Source organism: Carlito syrichta, unplaced genomic scaffold (assembly GCF_000164805.1).
Source record: "Carlito syrichta isolate Samal-C Ts95f unplaced genomic scaffold, Tarsius_syrichta-2.0.1 Scaffold304713, whole genome shotgun sequence".
NCBI lineage: Eukaryota > Metazoa > Chordata > Mammalia > Primates > Tarsiidae > Carlito > Carlito syrichta.
This window is the reverse complement of record NW_007248809.1, coordinates 220,777-241,007: the sequence shown is the minus strand read 5'-3', so window position 1 is coordinate 241,007 and position 20,231 is coordinate 220,777. Positions and strand designations below refer to the sequence as shown.

The window sequence follows — 20,231 nt, the reverse complement described above, 5'->3', positions numbered from 1 at the left end:
CAGCCTGGGCAACTTGGTGAGACCTCATCTCTACAATAAATTTTAAAAAATTAGCCAGGCATGGTGGCATGTGCCTGCAGTCCCAGCCACTTGGAAAGCTGAGGCAGGACTGCCTGAGCACAGCAGGAGGAAGTTGCGGTGGCCGTGAACGTGCCACTGCACTCCAGCTTGGGCAACAGAATGAGACGTTGACTGGAAAAAAAAAAAAATTGTGGGGATCTGTTCTGGATGAGTACTGCACCACACAAACTAAATCTTTAGAAAGTGAATTCTCAGGACCTCAGACTGAAACATTTTCATATTTGGGGTAAAACACGGCCCAAGCCGAAGAAATTCATTTCCCAGAAGCCCTTGCCCAACTTATAAGATGACCCAGGAACACACCAAGAAACATATTCTGGTGGGCTCATCCAGGCCCTCAAGAGGGTCTAGCTTTTTCTGCTCCGGGTCACCAGGGCTGCTAACTGGCCGTTCTACCTCTTCCTCTTGGTCCCCTCGTTCGTCCAACTCAAGGTCTCCGTGCTCAGCCAAAGTGTTGATCTCCTTTTTTGAGGAGTACAGCATGATAGATAAAATCTACAAGAAAGAAAATCAGGCAAGGCAGGATGTGAGCACTGAGTGGATGGGAAGATGGCATCGTTCTTTAACTATATAAAGGTAGAAAACACTTGACCTAACTTTTTAAGACATCAGAATTCATTGGTAGAATGTGAATTAGTAAAGAAATATGAAAACATGTTCAAATATACTTTGTAATCCAAGAACTGCTAACTAAACACTATAGGGACCTTTGTGTTTATTAACTTTTCAACTTACAGTAAAAACTGCTATCACTCTTTGTTTTGGCAAAATGCAAAGAGCTTAAAAATGTCCATATGCTTTAACACAGTAACTCACCTGTTAGGAATAATATATGTAAAAAGTTATACTCATAATATGGTCAGTGAAACATTAATAATGGCAAAAAAAACCCCTGAAAGCCACCTTCATGTATCAAAAATGGGGTTACTGTAGAGTATGGTGGCTCACTCCTGCAATCCCACCACTTTGGGAGGCTGAGGTTAGGAGGATTACTTAAACCCAGGAGTTCAAGACTAGCCTGGGCAACATAGGGAGATCCCAGTTCTACAAAAAAAAAAAAAAAAATTAGCTGGGCATGGTGGCATATGTCTGTAGTCCCAACTACTCAGGAGGTTGAGGTGGAGGGATCACCTGAACCCAGGAGGTAGAGGTTGCAGTGAGCCGTGATCATGCCACTGTACTCCAGCCTGGGTGACAGAGTGAGACCCTAATTCAAAATAAAAGAAGAAAAAAAGAAAGGAGAAAAAAGGTGGTTATTAAAACTACGCAGGAACTTAGAAAAATGGCCATCATGTGATCTCAATTTATTTGAATATTTGCTCATTGTGCAATCTAAATTTGTATATGTACTACAGATGCATAGGAAAAAATTAGAAGGAAAAACACAAAATGCTAATGGTAGCAGTGTTTGGGGTGATAAAATTTTGAGGTTTTTTTTTTTTTTAAGTTTCCTGCAATGTGGTTCAACCATAACAAAACATTTTAAGTTTAAAATATTCCTTGCCAGGCATGGTGGAGGCGAGAGGACTGCCTGTGCCCGGGGATTCGAGACCAGCCTGGGTAACTTGGTGAGACCTCATTTCTACAATAAATGTTTAAAAAAATGGCTGGGCATGGTGGTGCGTGACTGTGGTTCCAGCGACTTGGAAGTCTGAGGCAGAAGGATTACCTCAGCCCAGCAGGTCAAGGCTGTGGTGGTCATGAGTGTGCCACTGCACTCCAGCCTGGGCGACAGAGTGAGAATCCGACTCAAATTTAAAAAAATAAAAATAAATAAAACATTCCTTAAGAATAAAAGCTCAAGTGCTCTCTCAGTTATTCATTAACATGTTTTAGCATCTTTTCCTTAAACCTAATGAAAACCTCTTGTGGCAATTGAGAGCTGTTTCTTCAAGTTCAGGCCTCTGTGGGGCTGAGGATGGCCACTTACCACCTCCCACTCTGTGGCAGCCTTTCCTATGCAGTTGGCACTTAGCACAGAAAGCCCACAGGGAGTCATAGTAATTCCACTAAGAAAAATCTTAAGGTCTAGGGGAACAGTAATAAAATTTAAATTATCAACTAAAATCCTACATAAAAGAAACATAAGTGAAGACAAATTTAGAAGCTGATTTTAGCTCAAAGGAACTTTAAAGGGAAATAATAATTCAAGGGTACACTTTATTACCATAATATAATGGTCAATCACGTGTTTCCATAAAATACTTCTCTTCCAACATTTTTTGAACAGACATCAAATTAATTTTCCCTGACAGAGGAGGACATGTGTCATAACCCCTATTTCCGAAAGGGAAGACAAAAGCAAGGGACAGTTTTAAACACTGTACTAAATGAGAAAGCACAGGGCAGAGGCACCTGGAACTAGCTGATGCTTCTAGCTCCCAGGTCATAAATCTGCACCAGGCAATAGTAGTAGGAGCCACCCTCATGCCTTACTTCCAGGTCCCGGAGGAGCCACGTTTTACTGAAGCCAGTCCCTTTGCTGCACTTTTTCACAAGCAACTTCAGCAAATCGGTCTGAAGGAAGGTAGCATGGGTCTCTTCAAAACCGTGAGCCTGCCGGGCAGAAAAAGAATAACTTGTGACTGCCTCAGAGTGATGAAGGTGAGGGTTAGTTAGGGAAAAGCAAGCTTTCCTCAGAGCTCAGCCTCAGCTGATGGCCCAAGTTGACCTTCTAGGGAAAATTCCAGTTACTAGGAAGAATGGAGCCCCAAGGAAGAATGAACCTTAGCCATAATCCACCGTCTGTTTATTAATTCTCTATTCAATCACTCAACAAATATTTCTGGCGTCTATTTTATGTCACTCCCCTGCTCTCTATCTTCCAAAAGTTTCCCAGTGATCTTCAGACTAAAACCCAAGCCCCTCATCAAGGCTGACAAAGTCCTACAAGGCTCCTGCCTGTTTCTTGGGCCCCATTCACTCTTCTGCACTATACTGAAAACCATGCCTGTTCCATCTCAGGACCTGGAGTTTGCTACTCTTTCCACATGGAACACTCTGTCTAATTTTTCCACAGCTGACTCCTGATCTGTCTTCAAATTTCACCTTTCAGGATTTTTTTTCTGACTCATGGCAGTTTACCTAGCAGGTTCCCTTGTGTTTTTCTTGTCAGTTAGACCATAAGCTTCAGGAGAGCACTGAACTTCTTTCTAATTCACCACTGCGTACTCAGTTCCATCTGGCCCTTAGTGATCAACAAGTATTTACTGAATGAAGGATTCAAAGACAGAAAGGATCTTTGCCCTCAGAGAGTTTATTTTTTCTTTCCTATATAATGTAAACAACTAAAACAACAGCACATTGCTTTAAACACCATGAACTAAAGAAATAGTAGGTGAATGGTCTTAATCCTACAACTACAAACTCTCAGGGCTAGACCAGAGCTGAAATGCCACAGCCTCCTGTGGTGCTTGAGTGCCCTCCATGACCTCCCCACAAGTGCTGCTACTGAATGCCTTAAAAGTCAAGGCTCTCACAAACTTTCCAACTGAGTTCCTTCTTTCATGGATAGCTATGTTGGCAAGATAATCCTAAAAGTAAGCTCACATGTGTCTCCTTGAAAGATCCTTTCTCCCTATAATGACCCTCAGGTATTGGAGGAAGTTCTCCTAAGTCAAGACTTTTGGTTCCATGCCAGATATTGCCCAGTTATTTCACATGTCTACCTTGTCCCACCCCAATTTCCAAACCTATTGCTCAAAGATCCCACAAGATCTTTTATTCTTCCTTTCTTTTTCTATGGTAAAGCAGAGGAGCAGTTGCTCAGAGAGGAAAGTGAGCTACTTTTCAGTCCATTTTTCCTCTCATCTGCCAAGGTGACATCCCCATGAAATCGTAGTATCTGATCTCATGAAACAGTATAAAACAACAGAGAAGCGAACTATTGGGAAAATTCTATTTTTTCTTTGAAGTTATCCCTATGCAAGGCCCCAACCATTTCTAAAAATAATCAAAATCCTATGGTTAACCACCCACTAAAATCAGACGGCATTTCCTCCCAGTTAATCCCCATGTAGATGTCAAATGACATTATTACCAAATGGAGATGCTCACCATTACCTTTAGTGTTTTATATAATCCTTTGAGGGCCAGGGACAGGACCCAAGTTGCTTCCACTGCCTCAGGAAAATGGCTGTCCATGCTGGTTTGCAGAAGGTGACTGGCAATAAAGGCAAAGTGCTGGGAGTACTGGCTCAGCTGTGCATGAGAGTCACCGCATTCTTGTCCTCCTCCCTTCTGGACCAGCTGGTAGTCCTTCACTGAAGGGTGACATCAGGCAGAAAGAGACAAAAAGTACAGTTAATGCTTTCTGAAGCTAAGTTTCTTCCACAGTAATTTGCCACTAAAGTAAAAACTGCAGAACCACAAACCCATCGGGCCCAATCTTAGCCATTAAGGCCAGCTTGCAGGTGAGCACAAAAATAGTAATGGCCACCTATCCATCCAGCAACTAAGGGGGACAATTCACATTCCTACATCTGTGCACAAAGAAGTTGTCTCCAAAGGTATTAATAAAAATTCTTTAAAATAGCACATAAGACTTTCACTTCTAAACAAGATGAAGTAAGAGGGATCAGATTTACTCTCCTACCTTAAACAACCAGAACACCAAAAAACATGAAACAATGGCTTGTAGATAATGGGCAACAGGTAATGCAGGACCATGATCCCTGAGAGATAGGGACTTAAATTAGGTCAGCCCTTCAATAGCACCAGCTATCAGGAGACAATTTCCAAGCTGCACAGCAGGAAGCAGAAATCCATGAATCAAAGAGACAGAGGTCAGAGTTCAAGGAAATCAAGGCAGCTAGAATTTATGGGGCAGAATATTACAAAGAAGGGAGATACACAGAGAGAGAGGTAGGCTGGAGGAAGGTCTCCAGAGATCCACAGAGGGTTCCTCATGAGTCTTTGGCTAAGTATTGACATGTGCAAGGAAACTATTGGGAGCAGGGGAAAGAACTACTAAAAAGCAGTAGGCAGAACAATTCTGGAGCTCACACAGAACTGGAAATAAATTGTGTTTCCACCAGTGAGATGGAAGTGTCCTGGTTGGTGGAGGGGGCCAGAAAAAATATTTGAAAACATAATGGTCAAAATTTTTCCAAATTTCATGAGAACTATAAACCCAAGTAGCCCAATAAACACCCCCAGCAGAAAAAAACAAAGAAAAGCATGCCAACACACATCATAATTAAATTGCTAAAAAAGCAGCCAGAGGAAAAAGAAGACATATTACAAAAAAGTAGCAAAGATAAGAATGACAGCAGACTTCATGCCAGAATTTATACAGGCCAGAAGACAATGGAGCAATATCTTTAAAGTATTCCAAGAGAAAATTCTCAGCCTAGAATTTTTTTTACCCAGCAAAATTATCATTCAAAGATGAAGTCAAAATAAACATTCCTCAGGCAAACTAACAGATTCTGTGGGAGCACACCTACATTACAAGGAAAGTTTTTCATGCCAAGACCCAACAAACAAAAAAATATCAGATAGAAAACTGAATCTATACAAAGACACAAAGAGTACTAGAAATGGAAAATATGTGGCTAAATATAAAAGCTACTGTTTCCTCATTTTAAAATCTCTTTCAAAATAGCTCACTTTTTAAAACAAAAATAATAAAGTACTGTGAAATTTTTATCATATAGAAATAAAATGCATAACAACAGTATAAAACATGGGGGTGGAGAATAAAAATAAAAGTTGTAATGTTTCTATATTATATGTGAAGTGGTATGATATTATCTGAAGGTAGACTAAGATGAGTTAAAGAAGTACAGTATAAACCTAGTACAACCTCTAAAAAACTATCTGAAGGTAGACTATTATAAACCCTAGAGCAGCCCCTAAAAAAATAAAGATATATCAGTAAAAAAATCAATAGTGAAAATAAAATGGAATCATTAAGAAAAATAAAACAAAATAAAAACTGATTGCAGGTTTGGCATGGTGGCTCACACCTGAAATCCCAGCACTTTGGGAAGCAGAGGCGAGAGAACTATCTGAGCCCAGGGGTTTGAGATGAGCCTGGGCAACTTGGCAAGACTTTGTCTCTGCAATAAATCAAAAATTAGCTGGGTGTGGTGCTATGTGCCTGTGGTTCCAGCTACTTGAAAGGTTGATGTGAAGGACTGCCTGATCTCAGCAGGTTAAGACCTCAGTAGCTTTAAGTGTGCCACTGCATTCCAGCCTGGGAGACACAGTGAGACTCTGATTCAAAAATAAAAAAAATGCAAAAGGAGGGAGAAGAAAAAAGGAAGAACAGACAAGATAAATAGAAAACAAGCAAGAAGATAGTAGATTTAAATTTAACCATCTTGATAATTGCATTCAATGTAAATGGTCTCAACATGTCAATTAAAAGGCAGGGATTGTCAGATTGGATTTTTTAAAAAAGACCCCACTATGTGCTCTCTACAAGAAATCCACTTTAAATGTAAAGATATAGGCAGGTTAAAGTGAAAGGATGGAAAAAGATGAGACTTGTGGATATGGAGGGTTGATTATATATATATTTTTTATGTTTTTGAGTCAGAGTTTCACTCTGTCACCCAGGCTGGAGTGCAGCAGCATGCTCACAGCCACCACATCTTTGACATGCTGTGCTCAGGCAATCCTTCTGTATCAGCCTTTCAAGTAGCTGGAACCACAGGCACCTGCCATGACACCCAGCTAATTGTTTAGATTTACTGTAGAGACAAGGTCCTGCCAAGATGCCCAGGCTGGTCTCGAACCCCTGGGTTCACGCAGTCCTCTCATCTCTACTTCCCAAAGTGCTTGGATTACAGGAGTGAGCTACCACACCTGGCTGTTGACTGACTATATTTTTTATCTGAGGTTGGCTGAATCCTCAGATACAAAACCCACAGATTCAAAGGGCCAACTATTAGGGACAAGAGCATCCATAAATTTTGGTATCCATGAAGAGTCCTAGAACCAACCCTTCAAGGGTACTGAGAAATGATTATACTAGGCAAATGCCAATTTGAAAAAAGCAAGAGGGGGTACATAACATTAAAGTAGACTTCAGAATAAGAAATATTATCAGGGATAAAAAATAACATATTAATGAAAAAGCACACAATTATAGCTAGAAATTTCAATAGTCCTCTTTCAGTAATTGTTAGAACAAGCAGACAAAACACATTGTAAGTGTAAGTAAGGGCATAGAAAACTTGAATAACATTATCCATTGACTTGACCTAATAATATCTATAGGATATCCCACCACTGACACAGTACATACATTTTCTTTAAGAGTACATAGAATCTTCAGGAAAATACCCAATTTTGGAATATAACAAATTGCAATAATCTTAATAGGATTGAAATAATTAAAAGTATACTCTCTACCTATCACCATATATAAAAATCACCTCAAAATGGTTCAAAGACCTAAACATAAAACCTCAAACTATAAGAATCCTAGAAGAAACCATAGGAAACACCCTTATGCACATCAGGGTAGGCAATTAATTCTTGATCAAGTCTCCAAAAGTGAATGCCATAAAAGCTAAGATAGGCAAGTGAGATCTCATCAAACTGAAAAGTTTTTGCACAGCAAAAGAAACTATTAGGAGAGTAAAGAGACAACTCACAGAATGGAAGAAGATATCTGCAAATTATGCATCTAACAAAGGCCTAACATCCAGTATCTACAAGGAACTCAAACAAAGTGAAGAGGAAAAAAACAAACAAACCCATAAAAAAGTGGACAAAGGACATGAACAGACACATTTTTTTTTAGTAGGAATCTCACTCTGTTTGCACAGGCTGGAGTGTAGTGGCACACCCACAGCCACTGTAGCCTCCACCTGTTGGGTTCAGGTGATCTTCCATCTCAGCCTTTCAAGTAGCTTTAACCACAGGTGTGTGCCACTATGCCCAGCTAATTTTTTTGATTTACTGTGGAGACAAGGGCTCGTCAAGTTTCCCAGGCTGGTCTCGAACCCCTCGACTCAGGCAATTCTCTCACTTCAGCCTCCCAAAGTGCTGGAATAGAGGCTTAAGTCACTGTGCCTGGCTGAACAGATACTTTTCAAAAGAAGACACACAAGCAGCCAACAGACACATGAAAAAATGCTCAGCCTCACTAATCATCAGAGAAATGCAAATCAAAACTACAATGAGATACCACCTAACTCTGGTTAGGATGGCCATCATTAATAAGTCAAAAAGCAACAGATGCTGATGAGTGTGTGGTGAAAAAGATATGCGTCTACACTGTCAGTGGGAGAGCAAACTAGTTAAAACTTTGTGAAAAGCAGTGTGGTGATTCCTAAAATAACTAAAAATTGACCTTCCATATAATCCAGCAATCTCCCTTCTGGAAATATACCCGGGGGAATATAAATCATTCTACCAAAAAGACACCTGCACATGCATGTTTACTGCCACACTACTCACAATAGCTAAAACATGGAACCAACTCTACTATACATCGAAAGTAGACTGGAGAGAAAATGTGGTACATATACACGGTGGAGTATTATGCAGCCATAAAAAAGAACAAAATCAAGGACTTCACAGCAAATTGGATGGAATTGGAGATCTTCGTACTAAGTGACCTATCACAGAAACAAGTAACTGAATAAGGCATGTTCTTACTCATAAGTGGGCCCTGAACAATAATTACATGAACACAAGGGAGCGGCAGTTCCTGGGCACTGCTAGAGGAGGGAGCAAGAAAAGTAGGGGGCACATGACAGTACTAGGGTACTAGGTCCACTACTAGAGGAAGGAAGGCCAGTTGGAAATCCAAACTTCACCTGCATGTGGCCTACCTATGTAGTCACTTCTCACTTGTGCCCCACATCTCTATTTTAAAAAAAAGAAAACAGCTAGGCGCAGTGACTCAAGTCTGTAATCCCAGCACTTTAGGAGGACCAGGCAAGAGAATTGCCTGAGCTCAGGGGTTTGAGATCAGCCTGGGCAACTTGGTGAGAGCTCATCTGTACAATAAATCAAAAAATAAGTCAGGAGTGGTAGTGCATGCCTGTAGTTCCAGGTACTTGGAAGGCTGAGGCAGAAGAATTACCTGAGTCCGACAGGCCAAGGCTGTGGTGGCCGTGAGTGTGCCACTGCACTCCAGCCTGGGTGACAAAGTGAGACTCCAACTTAAAAAAAGAAAACAAAGGAAAAAAGTATACTCTCTGACCGTAAGGGAGTTAAACTTGAAATCAGTAATAGAAAGATACTTGGAATGTCTCCCCAAATATTTAGAAATTAAATATCAAACTTTAAATAATTCACAGAGCAAAGAAAAAATTCATAAGATAAATTTTAAAATATTCTGACCTAAATGAGATAGTATATATTCATGATATATTCTATCAAAAATTGTGAGATACTCCTACTGAATTCAAAGGACACCAGAAAAGAAAAAAGAAAAAAAGCAAGTGAGATGCGGTTAAAGTTATATTTAAAGGAAAATTCATAGCATTAACATTCTTCTATTGGCATATAAGAAAGGTCTCAAATCAGTGACGACTTCTGCCTTAAGAAACCAGAAAAGCAAAAAACACATTAAACACAAAGCAAGCAGAAATAAGGAAATTGATAATGATCAGGGCAAAACTAAATGAAATAGCAAACAGAAGTCATAAAAAAATTAATAAAACCAAAGCTGGTCCTTTGAAAAGAACACTAAATTGATAAATCTCTGGATGGATTACCTAGAAAACAACAACAAAAAAGATATAAATTATCAAAATCAGGAATGAGAGAAGGCAGATAATATCCAATGCCAGGCTGAGATAAATTAAAGACTAAATTTATGAAACCTAAATTTATTCCCTAAATAAATGATGAGGTATATCACGCTCGTGGATCAAAAGACTTAATATAGATGGTCCTTAACTTCGATGGTTCAATTGAACAATTTTTTCACTTTACAATAGGTTTATCAGGACATAACCTCATTGCAAGTTGAGGAGGCATCTGTATTGTTAAGATGTCAGTTCTCCCGAAATGAATCTATGGATTCAATGCAATGTCAATCAAAATTCCAGCAGGCTCTTTTATAGAAACTAACAAGCTAATTCTAAAATTTATACAGAAAGGCAAAGGAACTAGAAGAGCCAAAACAATTCTGAAAAAGAACAAAGCTGCAGAACTTGATTTCATGACTTTGTATTAATCTACAATAGTTAAGCCAGTGTAGTACTGAAGTAAGGACAGACATACAGGTTAACGAAACATTAGAATCCATAAAAAGATACACACATATGTGTTAATTAGTTTTCAACAAAAGTGCCAAGATATGATCTGTTCAACAAATGGTCCTGAACAACTGGATGTTCATATGCAAAAAAACAACAACAAAAAAGAACCTAGGCAACATACCATACACAAAAGCAGCCCAGATGCTGCCTAATGCTAATGCTAAGTAAAAATGCAGATTGCTTCTGAAGCAGAACTGGGGACATAAAGGTTAGACACTCCAGATTGTTTGGGGTTTGGCAAATAAGTCAAAGGGGCACTTATAATGTTTTTTTTTTTTTTTTTTTGAGTTGGAGTCTCACTCTGTCGCCCAGATTGAAGTGCAGTGGCCGCTCCCGGCCACCGCAGCCTCGACCTGCTGGGCTCCGGCATTCCTTCCACCTCAGCCTTCCGAGTAGCCAGAATTACAGGCATGCGCTACCACGCTCGGCTGATTTTTTGATTTATTGTAGAGATGAGGTCTCATTGCCCAGGCGGGTCTCAAACCTGCGGGCTCAGGCAATCCACTCACCTCAGCCTCCCAAAGGCACGGGATTACAGGCTGAGCCACCAAACCCAGCGGGGCACTTATAATGTCATACTTTCAGGGTTCTACTGATGAAATACGTTGGAAAGTTATATAAATCCCAATACAATTATTGCAAATATAGCCATCTGACTCCTTGTAGCCACATGACTCCATAATATGTTTAAATTACCCATTAGAAAACAAATTACACCTGCAAATAGAGAAATGAAATTCTGGCCAACCAAAAAAACATATAAACAAAATAACAGCATGGAAAGGGGCTTTCAAAGTTATCCTTGTTATCCAAAATCATCTCTACATCATTTCAGAGATGAAGTAGCAGCTCAGGGTGCTATAACTTGCTTTTTGAAAAATCACATGCAAGAACCAAGGTATCTTCATTGATTTTAGGGCATGCAGGGTTTAGATAACTTTTTTCCATTCTTAGAAAAAATAATTATGCTTGGGACCTGTTTTCCTTTTCCGAGTTTTTACATCAATGATCACAGCCCTATTCTTCTCTGTAAAGTGCTTCAAGATGATCACATTATGGGGTTCATTGGCATTATCCATATAAACACAGCGGGTTCCCACACAGAGGACCTAGGACATAGAGAGAGACAGAAAAGGCAACTTAATAGCACATCTAGACTAGAAAGAACACTTAATAAGGCACAAATCTGGTGCCCTTTGCTTGTGCCTCTGACTTCAACAAGCACTTAAGTATAGGGTTCTTCGCATTTCTAAGTCCAAAGGGTCTAGCACAGGCCTGATACAAAATTGGCTTAAGTCTTTGCTGGATGAACCCATGTCTTTAAAGCCCCCTTTGTATCAATCAGTTGAGAGACATGAAGGTTAGAAACAAGATGAATGACAAAGTGAAAGACAACTGTTCCTTGCAAATTAATATATTACAGTTACCTATTATTCAAAGCCAAATACTGGCAATAAAATGATTCAGAAGAACTGAACAAACCATCCCATTATCTTGAAAATATACCAGGACTGTGAAAGCATGTTATACAAGTGAATGCATGCTATGGAGACTCTGGTGTCTATGATGAAGACTGGAAAGGGTGGCTAGGCCTTCAGAGTGTGGTACCTGGGGGAAGCCAACCAGCACGAGCAGGGTGAAGATGTTGGTGTGCTTCAGCTGGAAAGGCAGTTGCTTGATGCAGTGGTCTGTAAAGGTGGCAATGACGTCACGCCACAGTGGGGCACTGTTGAGTGACCGCAGGATCTCTGCCATGGAGCACGCCCAATCCAAGCCCACCCGGCTAGAAGACAAGAGCTCTGTTATAGGCAGTACACAGGGCTCCAAACTCATCTCATCAGAGCTTGCTCTACTCCAAGGGAGACCCACAGCATGCAAAAAACCATTCAGTAGTTAGCTTTAAAACCATCAGAACAATGCTTTCCATATAATGGTAAGCAAAAAAGTCACAAAATCAAGACCTATTACTTACATCTCAGTCTACAACTGTGTTTTTAAAAATCTCTATAAAATTCTCCTGTGTGTGTACAAATGCACACTCACACTCAAACACAAAAAAAGCTCAGAAGGAAATACAGTACTTCAGCACCAGATGTATTAATGTGGTACAAGTAAGGGTGAGTTTTTTTTTTCCTTCATTTCTGTTTTCCAAATTTGGTGTTGTGGTTATGTTACTTTTATAACAAAATAGATTTATTTCCTTCAACCCCAAGGTCTACGTTCACTGCCCTGGAGCGGGGGGCGGAGGAAACAAACCAGAATATATATCATTAGAGAGCTGAATCAGCAAACAGTGCTAAGACTACTCAGTCTTTTTAATGTGGTTGTTAAGCATGGTTCTAATGTGAATTAACAGCATTGCTAATAAATCCAACTCTATTCTCACAAAACTCCCAGACAACTGCACCGTAGCACACTGAAATTAAACAACAGTCAGACCTATGACTTAAGGAAATGAACCCTAAGGTGGGGGTAGAGTAGGGGTGGCTGGGGAGGTGAGAACAAAGGCTACCTGTCCAGACACACAGCTCCCAGGCTAAAGAGCAGATGAGTGGTCTTCCAGCCATCTGGCACAGTGGAACTGTCCCCTGCAGCAAACAAGTTGTGTTTGGCTGAGAGGACCTTGATTACTGCAGCATCTACCTCTGCCGGTAAAAGACGGATGATTAACTGGCCAAGAAGACCCAGGGTGAGATGGTAGGTTTCATTCAAGTGGCCTGCATTTGAGATGACAACCTGAAACATGAGTGGAAGAACATGCTCCAGGTCTATCAGGGGAACTGTGGGACCCTGCCAAGAGAGGGAGAGAAATCTATTCAGTACAAAATCCATGTAAGCTCCAGCTAAACATGCCGTCCCCCTCCTGTCTTATTCACAACTGGCCTAGTGCCAAGGGAATTATGCAGTGGCTTTTATAAATGCCATATGTACAATCAGAAAATAAACATTCTCAGGTATTACCTTACAATCCTACTTCTAATAATTCCTTTACCCTGAAAAATAAACAACGCATTTGCTTTCTCCTCACCCCCTAATATGTTCATTGTAAGACAATTTATTATTTTTTACTTTACCAACAATTTTATTTATTTTCCTTTATTTCAATACCTTTAGGGGGTACAAATAGTTTCTGGTTACAAGGTTGCACTGTATAGTAGTGAATATAAGAGAATTTAAATAATTCGAAACACACAAAAGTTAAAGCTTCCCATAATCCCTTCCCCACCACCACACCCAGGAGATAACAATTGTTATCAGTTTGATGAATAGTCTTTCAACCTGTTTCCATAAATATTTGTATATAATATATTTAAAGCAAGTCAAAATTTTTAGATTGTTATTTTTCTTTCTTTAAATATTGTCCTGCAACTTATTTTGTTTCTAATTCTTCGTTATTATAAACATCATTTAGATAAACAGCCTGGTACATACATTTCTATTCTTATACATTTGCTATTTTCCATAGGAAAAAGGTAAACAAAACTGAAGAAAACTTTTTAAATGTTTGAGTTGTTATCCTCAGTGTGATTCAAGAGGGCACTCTATCCATAATATAAAAACAAAGCAATAAATTAACAAAAAAATTTCTCAAAAATAAAAAGTGATTCTCAATAAGGCATCTCCCTGAAGAGGAAGCCTGGCAGGGGTGTCAGAGCCCAAGAAGAATGTGGAAGGCATCCCGTCATGGGGCTGGTCTGGTATAGGCCACAGGGTGTCAAAACCCAAGCAGGGTGAGGGGTTGCCATGGAGGGGGCAGCCTGGCAGGGGTGTCAGAGGAGCATAAGGAGAGTGTTGCCATTGAGAAGTAGCCCGCTGTGGATAAGAGTGGCCTCACTACAAGAGAGCAAATTGGCTTAGAGAGATAGACTCAGATGTGGTGAAGAGGTATCCGCGTGGGGGGAGGCCCAGTGTAGGGTGTCAAGAGTCCAAACAGGGACAAGAGGACACCTCAAAAGATGAATGGTGGCAGAGGTGGGAGACTGATCCATAAAGTAATTGTATGAAGAATAATGGGATCCAGGATTCTCACTATTAAAGACTGCATTCTCTAAATCAGAGTTTCTCAACCTCAGCGCTACTGACATTTAGGTCTCATAATGCTTATTGGGGTGGGGGGTATGAGTGGTGCCTGAGCATTTTAAGATGTTTAGCAGTATCCCTGGTCTCTATCCCACTAGATTCCAGGAGCATCCCCTGAGTTATGAAATATGTCTCCAGATATTGCCAAGTAGCCAAACCATATAGCCTCCAGTTTGAGAATCACTGCTTTATTTTTTTGTGTGTGTGTGTCAGAATCTCACTCTGTCACCCAGGATGGAGTACAGTGGCATGCTCATGGCCACCCCAGTGTCAACCTGCTGGCTCTGGTGATCCTTCTGCCTCAGCCTTCCAAGTAGCCAGAACTACAGGCACACGCTACCACGTTTGGCCTTTTTTATTTTTACCACGTTTTGATTTTTATTCTAGAGACGAGGTCTCACCATGTTGCCCAGGCTGGTCTCATACTGGTGGGCTCAGGTAATCCTCTCGCCTCGGCCTCCCAAAGCGCTGGGATTACAGGCTTGAATCACTGCGCCCGGCCATCACTGCTTTAAATATGGAAACAGAGAGATGAAGTACACACACAAACACACACACACACACACACACACACACACACACACACACACACACACACACACACACACACACGCTTTATCTCTGTCTACTGCAAAGGCTCAGAGCAGTGACACACTGTTAGTTATAAACCTATCTAGTGCTCAAATCTTGAGCACTAAACCTATCTAGTGCTAAATACTATTCTCTACTGAAAGGAACCAAGTCACCTTAGAGAAATGGTTGGTTCCAAGGCTAGGAAAGGGAGATGTCAAGAAGTGTCTGAAACATCTTGTGCCAAAAAACAAGAAAACGTCCAAAAAATTATGGGGATACGTCAAAAGGACATAGAAGTCAGCCTAAGTGGATGCCCACTGGCCAAATCCAGGTAAATTTAAGCATCAAAATAAGTGATTAGACTAATGGATTATAGCTCATAGAGTAAAACAGGGAACTGTGTACCCATACTGATATAATTAAACAAATGAATAAATAGCTATTTAATGAGAAACAGGATATATACATAGTTTCAAACACTCTCCCCACTAAATATTTACTAATAATAAAAGGGGAAATTACAGAGGAAAGGCTTGCTGACACCATTTAATCAAGTGATCAAAGTAAACAAGATGAGTGAAATAAGTCAAACCTATGTTCATCTAAAAAGCTACAATGAGTATGCAGCATCATGTCTGTGATTCTCCTGTCCAAGTTGCAAAGCCTGATTCTAATTATGAGGAATCATCCAACAAACCCAAAGAGGTCATTCCACAAAACAGCTGACCTGTAATCGATAAACTTCTTAAGACTTGAGGAGGCTAGAGAGACATGAAAATAAAATGCTACACATGAATTCTGATTCCCTTGTTATAAGAGACATTTTTGGAGCAACTGGTGAAACTTGAATGGGGACCAAGGATTAGATAGTAGCAATGTATCGATGTTAGTTTTTCTGACTTTGATGGTTGCTCTCAGGTTATGCAGGAGAATCTCCTTGTTTGTAGAAAATATACTAACATAGATAGGGGCAATATGGCATCAACTGGGCAACTTACCCTCAGGCAAAAAATTATTTGTACTGTGCCTTCAACTTTTATATACGTTTTCAATTGTTTCAAAATTAGGATATGGAGCAAACAAAACTTTCATATGCTGCTGTGGGAGTGTAAACTAGTACAAACATTATGGAAACTGTTTGGCAGCCTGCTTGGCTGTATTCAGGTGTTCATGGGAAGACATGTACAGGCATGCTCACAGCGCCACATGGGTAGCTCCAACCTGGAAATCACTCAAAGGCCCAACAGCAGTAAAGGGAACTCTAAAATTATGGTACATTCATACCATGGGATTCTAGACAACAATTAGGATGAATAAGGGAAATTAATCACAGTAACATGAATGTATCTCTTAAACATAATGCTGAGCAAAAGAAGTCAGACAAAAGGAGTGCATAGTGATGTACTCCATCTATATAAAGTTTAAAAATGGGCACAGCAAATCTGTGATGGCAGATCTCCTCTAAGAAGGTCTTTTTATTATTTGGGTCTAAGAGTTCTTTATATATGCCAGATAAAAGTCTATCTAGGCACTTTTTACACTAAAATAAATCTAATAACTTGCCCTCCAGCAGCCATAAAGAAGAACAAAATTACGTCCTTTGCAGCAACATGGATGCAGCTAGAGACCATTATTCTAAGTGAACTATCATAGTAACAAAAAACTGAATACCATGTGTTCTCACTCATAAGTGGGCACTAAACATTGAGCATGCAGGCACAAAGACAGGAACAACAGATGCTCGGCACTGCTAAAGGAGGAAGGGAGGGAGGGGGATAAGGGGCATACAACCACCCATTGGGTAGCAGTCAAATTTGGGAGGCCGAGGCGAAAGGATTGCCTGAGTCCAGGGGTTCAAGACCAACCTGGTCAACTTGGTGAGACCTTGTCTCTACAGTAAATAAAAAAAAAAATTAGCTGGACATAGTGGCACATGCCTGTAGTTCCAGCTATTTAGAAGGCTGAGGCAGAAGGATCGCCTGAGCCCTACAGGTTGAGGCTGCGGTGGTCAGGGGTATGCCACTGCAGTCCAGCCTGGGTGACAGAGTAAGACTCCGACTCAAAAAAAAAAAAAGGAAAACACAGGAGACACTCTTATTCTGCACATTGGAATAAGCAACCAATTCTTGACCATAACCCCAAAAGTGTATGCCATAAAAAATAAGATAGACAAGTGGACCTCATCAAACTGAAAAGCTTTTGCAAAACAAAAGAAACCATCAAGAGAGTGGGGAGACAGTCCACAGAATGGGAAAAAATATGCTAACTGTATATCTGACAAAGGCCTAACCTCTAGGATGTACATGGAACTTAAACGAGCCAAAAGGAAAAAAAAGTGGGCAAGCTGGGCTCGGTGGCTCAGTCTGTAATCCCACGACTTTGAGAGGCTTTGGGAGGCTGAGGTGAGTGGATTGCCCGAGCCCGCAGGTTCGAGACCCGCCCGGGCAAATTGGCGAGACCTCATCTCTACAATAAATCAAAAAACCAGCCAGGCGTGGTAGCGCATGCCTGTAATTCCGGCACTTTGGGAGGCCCAGGTGGGAGGACTGCTTAAGCCCAGGAGTTTGTAACTAGCCCAGGCAACATGGCAAGACTTCGACTCTGCAAAAAATAAAAAAATTAGCTAACCATGGTGGTGCATGCCTGTAGTCTGAGCTGTATGCCTGTAGTCTGCAGCAGTCACCATCCTGGTCTGCCTTTCCTCCCTAACCTTTGGTGACTTTGAGCAGCATATCAGCCAAAGCCTTTCTTGCTTGAGTCCAGGAGCTTGAAGCTGTGATGAGCCATGATTGTGCCACTGCACTCCAGCCTGGAAGACAGAGTGAGACCCTAACCACCCCCCAAATTATATATATATATAAACTTAAAAAATATACATGTCAACTTAAGGAATTCTCTTAGAATGAAAGACAAAAAGTATGACCAAAACTCTGCTTTCCAGGAAATGCAAATATTGTAGATAAAGAAGTAAAGCCAAATAAACCACAGAAGAACATTTCCTTAGCTGAGTTTTTACAAGGAAAGCAAACAAACTGCTAGGAAGAAACACAGAAAGAAAAAATATATGTGTGTGTGTATTCTAATTTTTGTAAAATCCTTTCTCACTGAAAGGACATCTATTTTGAAAAGATCTGATGAAATGTCTGAATTCCAAGGATAAGAAGAAATCTTAGAGATGAAAAAAAAATCAGTTTATGCCATCTTAATATTGACCTTGGCCTTTGCATCAGTAACTCTAGATGGCAGAAGATGATGCAGCAACGTTCACAGAGCTCTGAAGGAAAAGAACAATGCCCCCTACAATTCTACACCCAAATTATCTTTACAGGTAACAGGAATGAAGACATGCAGCCCTTCCTAAAAAAGTATTTGAGGAAGTTTTCTAGCAAAACAAAACATGAATTAGAATAAATAATTCAGGAGAAAGAAATAGTAACTGATAAATAATGTGCAATTGAAAAACTATCAATAATTACTACAATATGCAAGTAATTAAGAAAGGAGAAAGTATAAAGCAAGTAATTAAGAAAGGAGAAATTTAAACAAACAAACAACTCCAAATCAATCAATCTGGAATTAAAATTTTAGATAAATTTCACACATAAGGAGGGAGATAAAAGCATCTTGTAAAAGAATAAAAGGTCTCATCTTGCTTGGGAGAAAAGGCAAAAAGGTTATACTGTTAATTAGGAGAGAAATATAAGTTGAAAAAAGTGGGTACAAATTTAACTACAACCACAATTAGATAAGAAATATAATACAGACTTCATAAACAATTAGAAAAAAACAAAAGAACTTAGGAAGGGGCAGGGGAAAATGTGTAGAGTAGGGCTAGGGTGGGGACAGTTGACTGGCACAGAGCAGTTAACGAGCTCATTCCATTAGAGGTAAATTGACTGCCCATAACACAAATGGTTACAACAAAGTTGAGACCAGGTCAGGAAAACGTCACTCATAGTGAAACTGGTAAAATCAACATAAAAAGGCGAATACCCAGTTGTAGAAGGGCCACGCCATAAGAGATGGTTTCTCAATGTGCTGCCCAGTGAGATGTGGAAATGATGCGGCTCTAATCAACACTGAGGCAACTAAAGTAAGCAGAACGCAGTCATGGCTGTCAGGACAGAAGAAAGACTTTGGCTGATAAGCCTGCTCAAAGTCACCAAAGGTTAGGGAGGAAAGGCAGACCAGGATGGTGACTGCATAGCCCAAGCCTGAGGGTGCTGATTTCAGAGGGCAATACCAGTTACTCAGGCAGACATGCTGCTTGGCTGAGGCCAGTCCATCCTGCTGGATGGAAACTGATCTCCAAAACATCCTATTCTCCTCATTCTAATATCATATGCACCAGACAATCTTCTGAGCTACAGTGCAGCCTTCTGGATGACTTTATATACCAAAAGGGAACACACCGATTTTCCTGCTAGACAAATGCCCCTGTAAATTGTGACTGATTTATAAATCAGCTGCAACTCCCGTGCAAAAGTTGATCCCTCTTAGTTTGAGCATATCTAGGCAAACTGCTAAAAACCATCCTTGGGTCCAGAGACCTGAGGATCAAACCTTGAGTTCTGGGGACACCTTCCCTTGGTCAAAGTTCTACCAACTTGGGAAATCCTGTTTTAGTAGCCTGCTAGCTCTGACTCTGATTCTTCTTTATTTGCTGGAAAAAAAAAGACTATCGAAAAGATGTCAGCTATTCCTAAATTAATATTTAAACTCAATGTCAGCCTAGTGAAAATACTGACAAGATATTTTCTTTAACTTGATAAAAATACAAAGTTCATATGGAAAAAAATATGCATTCAGGAACAGTCTAGACAATCATAAAAAAGAATAATGAAGACATATCCAAATTGTCTAGACTCTCTAGAGATGTCAATGCTATAAAAGCTTTTAAAAACAAAAAGGGAAGTAGATTAAAGGAAACAATCAGTATGACATCTAAATGCTGTGCAATTCTTTTTTTTAGTCAATTAGGAAACTTTTAATTGTTTTAATTAAAATAGATTATTACAATAGAAATATTTGTCATCTCACATAAGAAATGTAAAGACGAGATTACATGGTTAGTTAATTCAATAATTTACTAAGCTACTCCTCATTTTTCTGCTATGCCTTCTTGTGTGTTTATTTATCACTCAAGGCTGGGCTTCCCATGTACCAGAATCACTATAGTAGTTTCAGGAATCACATGCTGTGCAATTCTTTTTTTTGAGTTGGAGTCTCACTCTGTCGCCCAGACTGAAGTGCAGTGGCCGCTCC

The 20,231-nt window shown here is 40.1% G+C and overlaps 1 protein-coding gene across 1 annotated transcript in view; it reads right to left on the bottom strand.

The window, feature by feature from the left end:
* Positions 1-20,231, bottom strand: part of ZZEF1 (zinc finger ZZ-type and EF-hand domain containing 1) — a 131,125-nt gene that overhangs the window by 15,615 nt on the left and 95,279 nt on the right. The window contains exons 40-45 of the mRNA XM_008060736.2: positions 12,826-13,103; positions 11,922-12,096; positions 11,290-11,422; positions 4,144-4,343; positions 2,518-2,637; positions 385-576 (exon numbers count right to left, since the gene is read on the bottom strand). Of these exons, the coding sequence (XP_008058927.1) occupies positions 385-576; positions 2,518-2,637; positions 4,144-4,343; positions 11,290-11,422; positions 11,922-12,096; positions 12,826-13,103 (1,098 nt within the window). The remainder of the gene's footprint in view (positions 1-384; positions 577-2,517; positions 2,638-4,143; positions 4,344-11,289; positions 11,423-11,921; positions 12,097-12,825; positions 13,104-20,231) is intronic.